Below are 13840 nucleotides of genomic sequence, written 5' to 3'. Positions count from 1 at the left end.
ACATGCAGTGTTAAGGGCCTCCAGAAACGTGGTTAGGGACCACTGCTCTAGACCACAAAACCAGTCTTAAGTGTCTGAGGACAATATTTGTCTGAGAACTATTAGAGAATCTGGAATCTGAGGGAGCAAAAAAATCTAAATATTGAGAAAATCATCTTTAAAGTTGTTCAAATTAAGTTCTTAGCAATGCATATTACTAATCAAAAATGAAGTTTTGATATATTTATTGCAGGAAATTTACAAAATATCTTCATGGAACATGATCTTTACTTAATATCCTAATGATTTTTGGCATAAAATAAAAATGTATAATTTTGACCCATACAAGATATTGTTGTCCATTGCTACAAATATACCTGTGATACTTATTACTGCTTTTGTGCTCCAGGGACACATATTTGTGACTCTATTGCAAAACTACAAATCTTTGTTAAGCTCAGTGTTTGGCAGCTTTTGAGTCCTTGATATCCTCTGCTTGTCGCTCCTGGTCTGACGAGGTCGCACACACCATCCTGGCTTTGACCTTCTTATTAGACGAGATGATGAGGAACGGGCTGAGCGCAGCGTTGCACGAGGAGAAGAACACCCTCATGTCAGCCACCACCGGAGGCACCTGCGGCACTGTCAGCATGTAGATCCAAAGTCAAAGTCACCTTTATTTATATAGCACTTTAAACAAAATACATTGCGTCAAAGCAACTGAACAACATTCATTAGGAAAACAGTGTCAATAATGAAAAAATGATAGTTAAAGGCAGTTCATCATTGAATTCAGTTATGTCATCTCTGTTCAGTTAAATAGTGTCTGTGCATTTATTTGCAATCAAGTCAACGATATCGCTGTAGATGAAGTGTCCCCAACTAAGCAAGCCAGAGGCGACAGTGGCAAGGAACCGAAACTCCATCGGTGACAGAATGGAGAAAAAAACCTTGGGAGAAACCAGGCTCAGTTGGGGGGCCAGTTCTCCTCTGACCAGACGAAACCAGTAGTTCAATTCCAGACTGCAGCAAAGTCAGATTGTGCAGAAGAATCATCTGTTTCCTGTGGTCTTGTCCTGGTGCTCCTCTGAGACAAGGTCTTTACAGGGGATCTGTATCTGGGGCTCTAGTTGTCCTGGTCTCCGCTGTCTTTCAGGGATGTAGAGATCCTTTCTAGGTGCTGATCCAGCATCTGGTCTGGATACGTACTGGATCCGGGTGACTGCAGTGACCCTCTGTTCTGGACACAGACTGGATCTGGTGGCCACGGTGACCTCGGAACAAGAGAGAAACAGACAAATATTAGCGTAGATGCCATTCTTCTAATGATGTAGCAAGTACATAGGTTGTTATGGGAAGTGTTTCCGGTTCCGGTTTACCTAATTAATGCAGCCTAAAAATCCTTTAACGGATTTGGATAATAAAAGCATATTAGTATGTTATGTGTATGCCAGGTTAAAGAGATGGGTTTTTAATCTAGATTTAAACTGCAAGAGTGTGTCTGCCTCCCGAACAATGTTAGGTAGGTTATTCCAGAGTTTGGGCGCCAAATAGGAAAAGGATCTGCCGCCTGCAGTTGATTTTGATATTCTAGGTATTATCAAATTGCCTGAGTTTTGAGAACGTAGCGGACGTAGAGGATTATAATGTAAAAGGAGCTCATTCAAATACTGAGGTGCTAAACCATTCAGGGCTTTATAAGTAATAAGCAATATTTTAAAATCTATGCGATGCTTGATAGGGAGCCAGTGCAGTGTTGACAGGACCGGGCTAATATGGTCATACTTCCTGGTTCTAGTACGAACTCTTGCTGCTGCATTTTGGACTAGCTGTAGTTTGTTTACTAAGCGTGCAGAACAACCACCCAATAAAGCATTACAATAATCTAACCATGAGGTCATAAAAGCATGGATTAACATTTCTGCATTTGACATTGAGAGCATAGGCCATAATTTAGATATATTTTTGAGATGGAAAAATGCAGTTTTACAAATGCTAGAAACGTGGCTTTCTAAGGAAAGATTGCGATCAAATAGCACACCTAGGTTCCTAACTGATGACGAAGAATTGACAGAGCAACCATCAAGTCTTAGACAGTGTTCGAGGTTATTACAAGCGGAGTTTTTAGGTCCTATAATTAACACCTCTGTTTTTTCAGAATTTAGCAATAAGAAATTACTTGTCATCCAGTTTTTTATATCGACTATGCAATCCATTAATTTTTTTCAAATTGGTGTGTTTCACCGGGCTGCGAAGAAATATAGAGTTGAGTATCATCAGCATAACAGTGAAAGCTAACACCATGTTTCCTGATGATATCTCCCAAGGGTAACATATAAAGCGTGAAGAGTAGCGGCCCTAGTACTGAGCCTTGAGGTACTCCATACTGCACTTGTGATCGATAGGATACATCTTCATTCACTGCTACGAACTGATGGCGGTCATATAAGTACGATTTAAACCATGCTAATGCACTTCCATTAATGCCAACAAAGTGTTCAAGTCTATGCAAAAGAATGTTGTGGTCAATTGTGTCAAACGCAGCACTAAGATCCAATAAAACTAATAGAGAGATACACCCACGATCAGATGATAAGAGCAGATCATTTGTAACTCTAAGGAGAGCAGTCTCAGAACTATGATACGGTCTAAATCCTGACTGGAAATCCTCACATATACCATTTTTCTCTAAGAAGGAATATAATTGTGTGGATACCACCTTTTCTAGTATCTTGGACAGAAAAGGGAGATTCGAGATTGGTCTATAATTAACTAGTTCTTTGGGGTCAAGCTGTGGTTTTTTGATGAGAGGCTTAATAACAGCCAGTTTGAAGGTTTTGGGGACATATCCTAATGACAATGAGGAATTAATAATAGTCAGAAGAGGATATATGACTTCTGGAAGCACCTCTTTTAGGAGCTTAGATGGTATAGGGTCTAACATACATGTTGTTGGTTTAGATGATTTAACAAGTTTATACAATTCTTCCTCTCCTATAGTAGAGAATGAGTGGAACTGTTCCTCAGGGGGTCTATCGTGCACTGTCTGATGTGATACTGTAGCTGACGGCTGAGTGGTTGCAATTTTATCTCTAATAGTATCGATTTTAGAAGTAAAGTAGTTCATAAAGTCATTACTGCTGTGATGTTGGGAAATGTCAACACTTGTTGAGGCTTTATATTTCGTTAATTTAGCCACTGTATTGAATAAATACCTGGGGTTATGTTTGTTTTCTTCTAAAAGAGAAGAAAAGTAATCGGATCTAGCAGTTTTTAATGCTTTTCTGTAGGATATGTTACTTTCCCGCCAAGCAATACGAAATACCTCTAGTTTTGTTTTCCTCCAGCTGCGCTCCGTTTTTCGGGCTGCTCTCTTTAGGGTGCGAGTATGCTCATTATACCATAATGTGTCAAACTGTTTTCCTTAACCTTCCTTAAGCGTAAAGGAGCAACTGTGTTTAGAGTGCTAGAAAAGAGAGAGTCCATAGTTTCTGTTACATCATCAAGTTCTGAGGTTTTGGATATGCTAAGGAATTGGGATACATCAGGAAGATAACTTAAAAAGCAGTCTTTTGTGTTAGAAGTGATGGTTCTTCCATACTTGTAACAAGAAGTAGGATTTACAATTTTGGCTATATGAAGTTTGCACAGAACTAAATAATGATCTGAGATATCATCACTTGGCTGAATAATTTCAACACCATCAACATCAATTCCATGTGACAGTATTAAATCTAGAGTATGATTTCGACAATGAGTAGGTCCTGAAACGTGTTGTCTAACACCAATAGAGTTCAGAATGTCTATAAATGCTGATCCCAATGCATCGTTTTCATTATCAACATGGATATTAAAATCACCAACTATTAAGACTTTATCTGCAGCCAGAACTAACTCGGATGTAAAATCACCAAACTCTTTAATAAAGTCTGTATGGTGCCCTGGTGGCCTGTATACAGTAGCCAGTACAAACATAACAGGGGATTTATCATTAACATTTGTTTCTCTGGATAATGTTATATGAAGCACCATTACTTCAAACGAGTTATACTTGAAGCCTGCTCTCTGAGAGATCCTGAAAACGTTGTTATAAATTGAAGCAACACCTCCACCTTTGCCTTTTAGACGCGGCTCATGTTTATAACAGTAATCTTGGGGGGGTGGACTCATTTAAAATAATGTAATCATCAGGTTTTAGCCAGGTTTCTGTCAAACAGAGTACATCTATATTATGATCAGTGATCATATTATTTACAAAAAGTGTTTTTGTAGAAAGGGATCTGATATTCAATAAGCCAAGCTTAATCATTTGTTTATCCATATTGCTTCTGTTTTTTATTTGTTGAACCTCAATTAAATTGTTAATCTTAACTTGGTTTGGACGTTTTTTGTTTTTTCTAGTTCGGGGAACAGACACAGTCTCTATAGTGTGATATCTAGGTGAAAAAGTCTCTATGTGCTGAGAATTAACTGACCTCTGTGACGGGAGGCGGCTAGCAGACGGTCGGTTTAGCCAGTCTGTCTGCTTTCTGACCTGGGCCCCAGTTATTCAAGTATAAACACTAAGACTATTTGCCAAATTTCTAGAGAGAAGAGTGGCGCCACCCCAGGAGGGATGAAGACCATCTCTTTTAAGCAGGTCAGGTCTGCCCCAAAAGCTCGTCCAATTGTCTATGAAACCTATGTTATTCTGTGGGCACCACTTAGACATCCAGCCATTGAGTGATGACAATCTGCTATGCATCTCATCACCACGGTAAGCAGGGAGGGGACCAGAGCATATTACAGTGTCTGACATCGTGCTTGCAAGTTCACACACCTCTTTAATGTTATTTTTAGTGATCTCCGACTGGCGAAGTCGAACATCATTAGCGCCGGCATGAATAACAATCTTACTGTATTTACGTTTAGCATTAGACAGCACTTTTAAATTTGCCAAGATGTCAGGCGCTCTGGCTCCCGGTAAACATTTGACTATGGTGGCTGGTGTCTCTATATTCACGTTCCGTACAATAGAATCACCAATAACTAGAGCACTTTCATCAGGTTTCTCAGTGGGTGCATCACTGAGTGGGGAGAACCTGTTTAATGTTTTGATCGGAACAGAAGAGCGGTGTTTTGACCCACGACTACGCTGCCTCACCGTCACCCAGTTGCCCTGCTGCAAGGGCTCTGTTTCCGGAACCGAACAATAAAACCGAAAACTGAGCTAGACGCATCCAAAGCCGTATCTAGAGCCCTAACATTCTTACTGTCCTCAATTAAAGTTTGGATGCGTGTCTCTAATTCTGAAATCTTCTCTGTCAGCCTAACTATTTCCCTGCATTTATCACATGTGAATCCCTCATCAGCGACAGAGATAGATAAACTATACATGTGGCAAGAGGTGCAAGAAACAATGATAGGAGAAGCCATTACTCACCGTGCTTGATGAAACTTCTATACTGCGGTTGTTTGATGAACTTGTGAAAAACTGGAGCGAGAGGAGAAAAGAATACAGCGATAGGTTCGAATGAAAACACTAATGACAAGCTAACGAGTGCTAACGCTTTGCAGGTGTACTGCACTCACGGAAATAAAATAAAAGTGAACGATCGAAGTTAATCTGAAAAGATTGATCGATAATATCAGAAATATGGTGTGAATTAAGTTATATTTTACCACTTTTGATGATCCAGATGACGTTGTCGATCACGAAAAACACAGCGTACAGGACCACCAGCATCACCACCGTCTTGGCCGCCCGCGTTTCCATCGTGGCACCCTGTGAGCGCCGGATGCCCCGCACCTTCCTGCCGTGCCGGTGAAGGAGGACCAGGATGTAGCCGCTGGAGCCCAGCATCACGCCCACGAACGCAAAGTCGCGCACCGACACGGCCACCCCGTTAATCACGTAGGACAGGTTATCCCTGAAGTCCACGTGGCAGAAGCCCAGGTTGAGGGTGAACGGCGGGACTGTGCCGTTGCGAGGGGCGACGGAGAAAACGGGGCGGCGATGCAGACGGCCATGTTGATGAACCACAGTGTGACAAAGGTGGGGATGACCAGCCGTGGGAGCCAGAGCTTCCACCCCGACAGGAGCGGCCTGGCCGCCGGCGCCACAGTCACCGCCTGGAAGACGCTCAGCATGCAGGTGATGCATACGGACAGCGCTTGGGCGATGCGGTAGATGTAGATGACAGCCTTGCAGCCGGCGTCGTCCAGCAGGTTCTTCATGCCGAAGACGGTCATGGTCTGTGGGACGCAGCGGGTCAGCAGCAGCAGCAGGTCGGCGAAGGCCAGGTGGCACAGGATGGAGTCCACGGGCTGCAGCTGAGCGTCGGTCAGCATGATGTGGACGTAGGCCAGCAGGACCAGTGTGTTGGCCAGGATCCCCAGACCCGCCTGCAGCAGGAACGAGACCCCCTCGATGGTGACGCATAGATCCATTTAGAGATTGAGTATGAATGCTCTGTTTGAAGGGCTTTCTGAAGTCCATGTCTAGCCGATACCCATAGGGTAGCCGATAGGGACTCGAAAACCCACATGAAGACACAAATGAGACCAAAGTGTCCACCTGAGGTGCATCTTAATTACTCCATGACTAAAAGAGCTAGTGTTTCAATGGCAAGCTGAGAAAACAGAAGACGTTCCCCTCAGTGGATGATTTAGATTTTGCTTAAATTTTTCACAATTGAATACTCTTCTCTGTTTTTCTTCTGTTTCTGTTCATGTTTGCGTTTCTCATTGTGTTCATGTTTATATTTCTGATGAGTGGTAAATGTGGTCAATCTATTTTCATTTTTAATCAACTAACACTGTTTCTGAAGCAAAAAAATCTAAGGTTTTTCGTTTGTGAGAGCAGCTGTTAATTTTCCACTAATGGTGTCCCTCATGAGAGAATTAGAAAACATTAGGAGCATTAGATAATTAAATCTTTGCAAACATGGTCTGTAATGAGGAGGTTTGGGACGATGCTTTACAGCAGGTCTGGGCTGGTCTGTTTTCTGATGTGGTGTTAATGAGTTCTTCATGTACTGTGATATCAGTGACCCAGGATTCCCTCGGGCCAGACGCACACGTCAACAGAACCATGTTTATACTTCCTTTCCTCTAGTCAACATGTGCTATCATTTGATGCACGCTCTTATTTCTCAATTTCATAAATCATGACTAATTGAATGACAGAGTCAGAAGCTCAAACCCATCCCTGGTTTCATATTAAGTCAACCAATAAGCTCAAACATTAAGATTTAGTTTGCATTTATTGATTTTAATCTGAATGACTCACAATACAGTCCTAAAGTCCTAAATTTGTTCAGAGAAATAGAGACCTGATCAGAGATGGAAACGAGAGACAGTGAGACAATATTGAGAAACAGTTTTACAGGATCGAGTCAAGTGCTTACATTTAATGAACATGTTCTGAGAGAGTCTCAGCTAAAGCACTCGCTGTCCTTCAGGCACAAACTGACACTCACTGGAATATTTTCACGGGAGAGTGTTGCATCTTTGACAGAATCAGTCAACTGCACATCATTCAGATAATTGAGCTCAGCTCTGAAGTCGCTGGACCGTCCCGTACAGGAAGATCCCAGTGGCCCGAGCCAGACTATAAAACGAAAGCTTAATCTGAAGAAAGGAAATTTTTCAAGAGAAGCTGCAAGAGAACCGAAGCGGTGGAGATGAACTCGGAAACTTTGACGCGTGGCCTGCTCTTCCTGTCTCTGGCCGTGACTGGTGTTCCAGGCAACATCGTGGTCATCTGTGCCTTCCTCTCGTTGGTGTATCACGAGGGCCGTCTCTCGCCCACCGACACCATCGTGCTGCACCTGGCGTCTTCTAACCTGATGGTGGTGGGCGTTCGCTGCCTGCTGGAGGTTCTAGCCACGTTTGAGATCCTCAATGTGTTTGATGACACCGTCTGCAAGGTGGTCATCTTCATCTACCGCACGTCCAGATCTATGTCCATCTGGCTGACGTTCCTGCTGAGTGTGTATCAGTGCCTGAGCGTGGCTCCGCCGGGCTCGCGTTTGGCCGTCACCCGTGCTCTGTTCGCCCAGTACCTGGCTCTACTCTTCCTGGCTCTATGGCTAATCAACACCTCCACGACTACCGCCGCGCTGCTGTTCGCTGTAGGGGCCCGGAACGACTCCATACTCCTGCAGAATGGGATCAACGTCAAGTTCTGTATCATGATCTTCCCGTCCAAGCTGTCGATGGATGCCAATGGCGGGGTGCAAGTGGGACGAGACGTGGTGCCGATATCTCTGATGGCAACGGCCAGCCTGGTCCTGCTGGTGTTCCTGCTCCGCCGCAGCCGGCAGGTGAAGGGTCTGCGGGGCGGCGGGGCGAGGCAGGGTCTGTCTGCAGAGCGCCGCGCTGCCCTCACCGTCGTCACGCTAGTCACGATCTACGTGGTGATTTATGGAGTGGACAATGGATTGTGGGTTTATACGCTGACCGTGCCTAATATGCTTGGCTCCTCGCTGATCGCAGATCTGAGGATCTTCTTGTCGTCTCTGTATGCTGCCCTCAGTCCCATTGTGATCATCGTCTCTAACAGGAAAGTCAATAAACAGTTGAATTGTGGAAAAGAGCCAAAGACGTTCTCGGATGCAGCTCAGCCCAGTGATTGATGGACAGTCGCAGACTAAATGATTTTTATGAACCCTTGTTTAAATTTTTTTTGTAATCCTTTGTCTTTATGGACAGAGAGATTCATTTCTAGATGGAGGGATGTAGATGGCCAAGACTATTTAATTTACACTAATAATGAGCCCCTGCTTCATTTCACATCTGCTAGGAACAAACGCTCAGGTTTCTATGAATGTACTTTTATCTGTCAGGTGTATGTGTCTGAGACAAACAAATCAAACTAACTTAATTTCTAACTGTATGGAAATGAATATCTTTGTCATAGTCATTTCCAGATGATTTTATTTGTAATCCAGGCTTTACATTCACACAAAGAGTTTTTTGAACATTAACTGACTTTGAATGACATACAGGGCAAGAACGTGTTCTCGTCCACAGACTGACTCTTTCAGGAAGGGCGCTGTGTTTTTCCCAAATGTTGTTCTCCATGTGTCATGTTCTTCATTCCACTGAAATCTAATCCGTTCCAACAGATTCCGGTGGAATGAAGGACGTAAATCACAGATGGATCCACAATCCAGACACACTGAGACAAACTCCAGTGAACTGTGGGAAAACACAAAAAGCTGAAATTAATGATGACTGAATTAATTAAATGTAAGAGCTGAATTCTTCTGAAGTGTGCATGTGAGATCTACATGCACACACACACTCACACTCACACACTCCATCTCACACACACAACATTTAGCAAATCGAGGGAATGAATTAGTAAATCGTGCACACGATTTAGCCTACTATTTTTTTCCTGCATGCCATGTGCGGGGTGTGGAAAATATTATTGTGTCTATGTTTTAAATTGTAACAAATCAAATGAACAAACTGTCTTTTAGAAGAATGTGTGTAGGTGTTGTTCTCTCTCTCTCTGTCTAACTTCAGCAGAAACTGCAAGGCTAGAAAATATCAGAAAGACACCTGTGAATGTCAGCGCCCTGCACAGTGGAAAAGTACCTAATGAGGATCCACTGTGAAGCAAGAATATATAATGAACTGCTTATGCTTTGTAAAACATTCTGGACTGCCCAGATGTTATATCTTTGGTAGACTGTAATCCTGAGCTCAGAAAAGACAATTCTGATTCTTTATTAAAAGATTAAAAGTATATGGTTTATCTTAAACCATATACAAGTCTCCAGTTTATCATTTGACGAATCAACGAACTGGGAGGAAAACTCTGCAGGGGCAGACTTTCCAACAATTTGGAGGGGGCACCCGGATTCGTCACGAGACTGGACGCTGAAGGACATCTCTTTTTCAGTCAACCAGCTGGAAAACTACTAACAAAGGTAAGCAGACACCTTTTTAACAAAAGTACTGCATATTGGCAATTACCAAATTTAAAGACTGATGAAGAGGTGAATATCAGTATTTTAATTAAAACAAAAAGAGTCAGAATTGGACTAAAAAGGTAAAATAAAATATTTTAAACTGTTGTGAAAATCCTGGCATGGTTTAAGGGTGAGAATAACCCGGCGTGGTTTTACTCTATAAGGAAAATAGGTTGTATGTAAAATTCAAGACCCCTTTGTGAAAAATCCCGGCATGGTTAACAGTTTTAAATACTAGGATTGGTCTGATGTATGTGTATGTGTGATTGCATGAAAATATAACTCGTATTTGGGAGGTCAGAGTGCTGCGCACCTTCTCTGGACCGTCACTTAAGTGTGACCTGGTAGGAACGGACGCAGTACTCTGGTGGCCCAGAGAGAGAAACTGAAAGATAAGTGTGAAAGAAATAAAACACGGGTGAATGAGTGGCTGATGATTAAAAGACACTTATCATTTAAAGAATTATTGTTACCGAGTGACAGAGAAAGAGTCAAAGTACCCCCAAGCAATTTGTTGTGTAGATTACTAGGACATAGTAAGTATTGTGAAAGGTATGATTCAGATAGGGAAACAGTACCGCTATTAGGATGGCTACATACGGGGAATCGTGGGAGGGATTATGTAAACAAATGCTTAAACACTCAGAGCAAAAGACAGAGATAAAATAGGAAAACAACTCGGAAAGGCATGGGAGAAGCTGAGTAGCCTATATGGGTGGGAAAGAGATACAAAAAAGGGAGGGAAGTTGCTAAAGGCAATCTTAGAGGAGGAGAAAAGAGCCAACGGTGAACTAGAAATAGCGCGAAAAAAGGGTGAAACGGGCTCTGTATGGCAGAAAAGAAAGAGTAACAAGGACATAGCAGAGAAGGAAGCAGAATTGAGAAAATGGAGCAGAATAGCTGCTGCCATGGCAGCTAGGGTAAAAAGTGCTACATGGGCAGAGGAGAAAGATCAGAGTCCACCCCCTTATGCCCCGCCCACAGATAAAGTAACGGCATCAGCCCCAAAGCAAATGCCATTGTTTGAAATAAATGAAGGGGTGGTTAAAACCACAACTAAAACAGCAAAAAGTGACGGTACTTTTAAAATCAGGAAAGGGCAAATAGATGTAACTCTCAGTGAGAGAGATAGGGAAGAAAAAGAACGAGAACACCAGTTACAACAGTATGAAATAAAGGTAATGATAGAACAAGAAGTGAAACAGAAAGTAAAAGATGCAATAAAAAAAAGAGAAAACATAAGTCAATTGCAGGGAGAAATAGAGGAGGGATTGGAAGAAGTACAGAATATAATGAAGGAAATACAGGGAGAAAGTTTGCAGAGAGGAAGTATACCATTGAGGGAAAGTGGTAAAAGGAAGAGCAGCGTAGGGGAAGGCAGCATAAGAGGAATGTCTCCAGGGGGCGCCACAGTCAGAATGGTAGGAGTTAATAAAGATAGCTTAACCATCACAGGATATGACTTAGACATTGATTGGAACCAGAGAAAACTAAAACAAAAAGAGGATGAGATCAGGAGTGAGTTTGAACCATTTGAACAAACCATACCACATTTTTATGGGGAAACCCACCACAGTGTAATGGCAGAAGATGGGGCTCACCCGTCCTCCCCTAGGTTTACCACCTCTTTATAAGCATTACCCGACGTAAGACGAAAAAGTTCAAAATATAAAATGCCACTGGTGAGGGCTAATGGCAACTATCCAGAATACAAACCGTGGGGCCATTCTGACATGAATGCTGTGTTGAGTAAATTCCGAAGCCATGGCCAGAATTAAGTGAATGAATAAATACAAATTTGATGTAAAAGTAATGACAATGACTGCAAAGAACTTTGAGAAACATTTGAGTTGCGAAAATAAAGTAAAAATAAAAATATAAAGATGTTTATTTTTTAAAATGCATATAATTTCTGACAAGTTTTAAACTGGGCTAGAGTAAAATGATAGTACGATGAAATTATGTTAAAAATGGGGTGGATAATGCTGTAACTAGGTGGATGGAAGACATGTTTGGGGCCTGGAAAGGAGTAATAATATCTATACTAACATCTATGGGAATATTCCTGGGGATCCTGGTGACCTGTGGGTGTTGTTGTATCCCTTGTATGAGAAGCATGGTGAACAGGTTAATTACAACAGCAATAGAGAAAAAAGATCCTCCGCCATACCAGATGCCATTACTAGCTGCAGAAAGGAGTGAGGACAGCGAAGAAGACGAAGAGGTGGTAGAAATGTTAGGTGATCTCTAGTAGGAGATCAAGAGAGGGAATTGTGGAAAATATTATTGTGTCTATGTTTAAAATTGTAACAAATCAAATGAACAAACTGTCTTTTAGAAGAATGTGTGTAGGTGTTGTTCTCGCTCTCTCTGTCTAACTTCAGCAGAAACTGCAAGGCTAGAAAATATCAGAAAGACACCTGTGAATGTCAGCGCCCTGCACAGTGGAAAAGTACCTAAGGAGGAGCCACTGTGAAGCAAGAATATATAATGAACTGCTTATGCTTTGTAAAACATTCTGGACTGCCCAGATGTTATATCTTTGGTAGACTGTAATCCTGAGCTCAGAAAAGACAATTCTGATTCTTTAATAAAAGATTTTCTTTAACCATATACAAGTCTCCAGTTTATCATTTGACGAATCAACAAACTGGGAGGAAAACTCTGCAGGGGCAGACTTTCCAACAGGGGATCCATAGAATACAGAAGGCTGAAGTAGATCTGAATGCTTTCACCTGCATCAGGTGCTCAGAACAAGCCCCGCCCTCACAGCAATAGCCCCGCCCACCAGAGCCCATCATGTGGAAATGTGTCATGCATTCAGGGTGAATCTCTTTGACAAAAAGTGGCCCAAATGACACCAGCCCCCCGTTTCAGCTGATAACAGCATGAGGTCAGTGACTGATTTCATCTGATTTTGTGCAGCATAAACATTAGAACTCGTCAAGCTGAGTTCTAGTCAATAAAAGAGCTGATAGCTCAAACGTGTTCACACAAGCACTGATGAACCAGAATAAATCTGTCCTTCATTGTGTGTGTATTGTTATGAAAAACTCAATTCACCAAGATTCCTATATTCAGTTCAAAATGAAGCTCTCCACTAAAAAGGCCTACTTTTAATGTCTCAGCTTTCAAAATCAGTTTTATAGTGAAACAAAAATTATGTGTCTTACAATAATGTGTTTTTCAAGCTCTTTAATGACCAGATCGCTGTATTTATGTGAAACAATTCATTACAACTGTTTCTTTGTGAAAATTCCAAATAGGCTATGTGAAAATGTTTTCTCGTGATATTTCAACTTTATTCTCATAATATTTATACTTTATTCTCGTAATTTTAGAATTTTTAATTTTTTTTCAACGTGGCACTAAAACGCCGTCATACAATACAGCAAACAACAATGTAATGAATAAAACTTCCTAATCATCGGGAAGAAGGAGGCGGGAACCGGCGGACAAGCAAATGAAACTTTAATAATCAAAATAAATACAAAACAGCGCACCAGCCCCTCACGGACGACTGGTGCGCTCAAATCAAAACCAAAACACAACTAAAAGCCCAGGCCTGGTCCTCTCTCGTCCTTCACTGTCGTCGCTCCAGTTTTATATCCTTACATCTCCTACGTGGGACTCGATACCGGCAGTGGGTCGCAGGTGTCACTGATTTCCCAATCATTGCCGGCCTCCCTCCTGGTTCCCACGTCCCTCGGCCCCACCCCACTCGCCACAAACAACAAAAATAATTATTGTATAGTATCCTGTTTTTGTTCCGGAACAGGCCGAACAGGCTTTACTGGCCTTAAAATCCTCTCACATGCAAACAAGAAAAAACTGTCATGTTGTCAAAATAACACTGCACTCTGTTAGTATTACCTGATTAAACTATGACAACAGTT

General features: G+C 42.1%; 1 protein-coding gene and 1 pseudogene across 1 annotated transcript; one reads left to right on the top strand and one right to left on the bottom strand.

Annotated features, from left to right (window-relative positions):
- Nucleotides 1–436: 436 nt before the first annotated feature.
- On the bottom strand, nt 437–6408 carry LOC132131334 (olfactory receptor class A-like protein 1; annotated as a pseudogene).
- Nucleotides 6409–7643: 1235 nt separating this feature from the next.
- Nucleotides 7644–8618, top strand: LOC132131559 (olfactory receptor class A-like protein 1). Its single transcript, XM_059543614.1, has one exon. The coding sequence runs from the start codon at nt 7644–7646 to the stop codon at nt 8595–8597; it is 954 nt and encodes a 317-aa protein (XP_059399597.1). The 3' UTR covers nt 8598–8618.
- The last annotated feature ends 5222 nt before the right edge of the window (nt 8619–13840 follow it).

This window comes from Carassius carassius, chromosome 48 (assembly GCF_963082965.1).
Source record: "Carassius carassius chromosome 48, fCarCar2.1, whole genome shotgun sequence".
NCBI lineage: Eukaryota > Metazoa > Chordata > Actinopteri > Cypriniformes > Cyprinidae > Carassius > Carassius carassius.
This window is presented reverse-complemented; position numbering and strand designations above follow the sequence as displayed.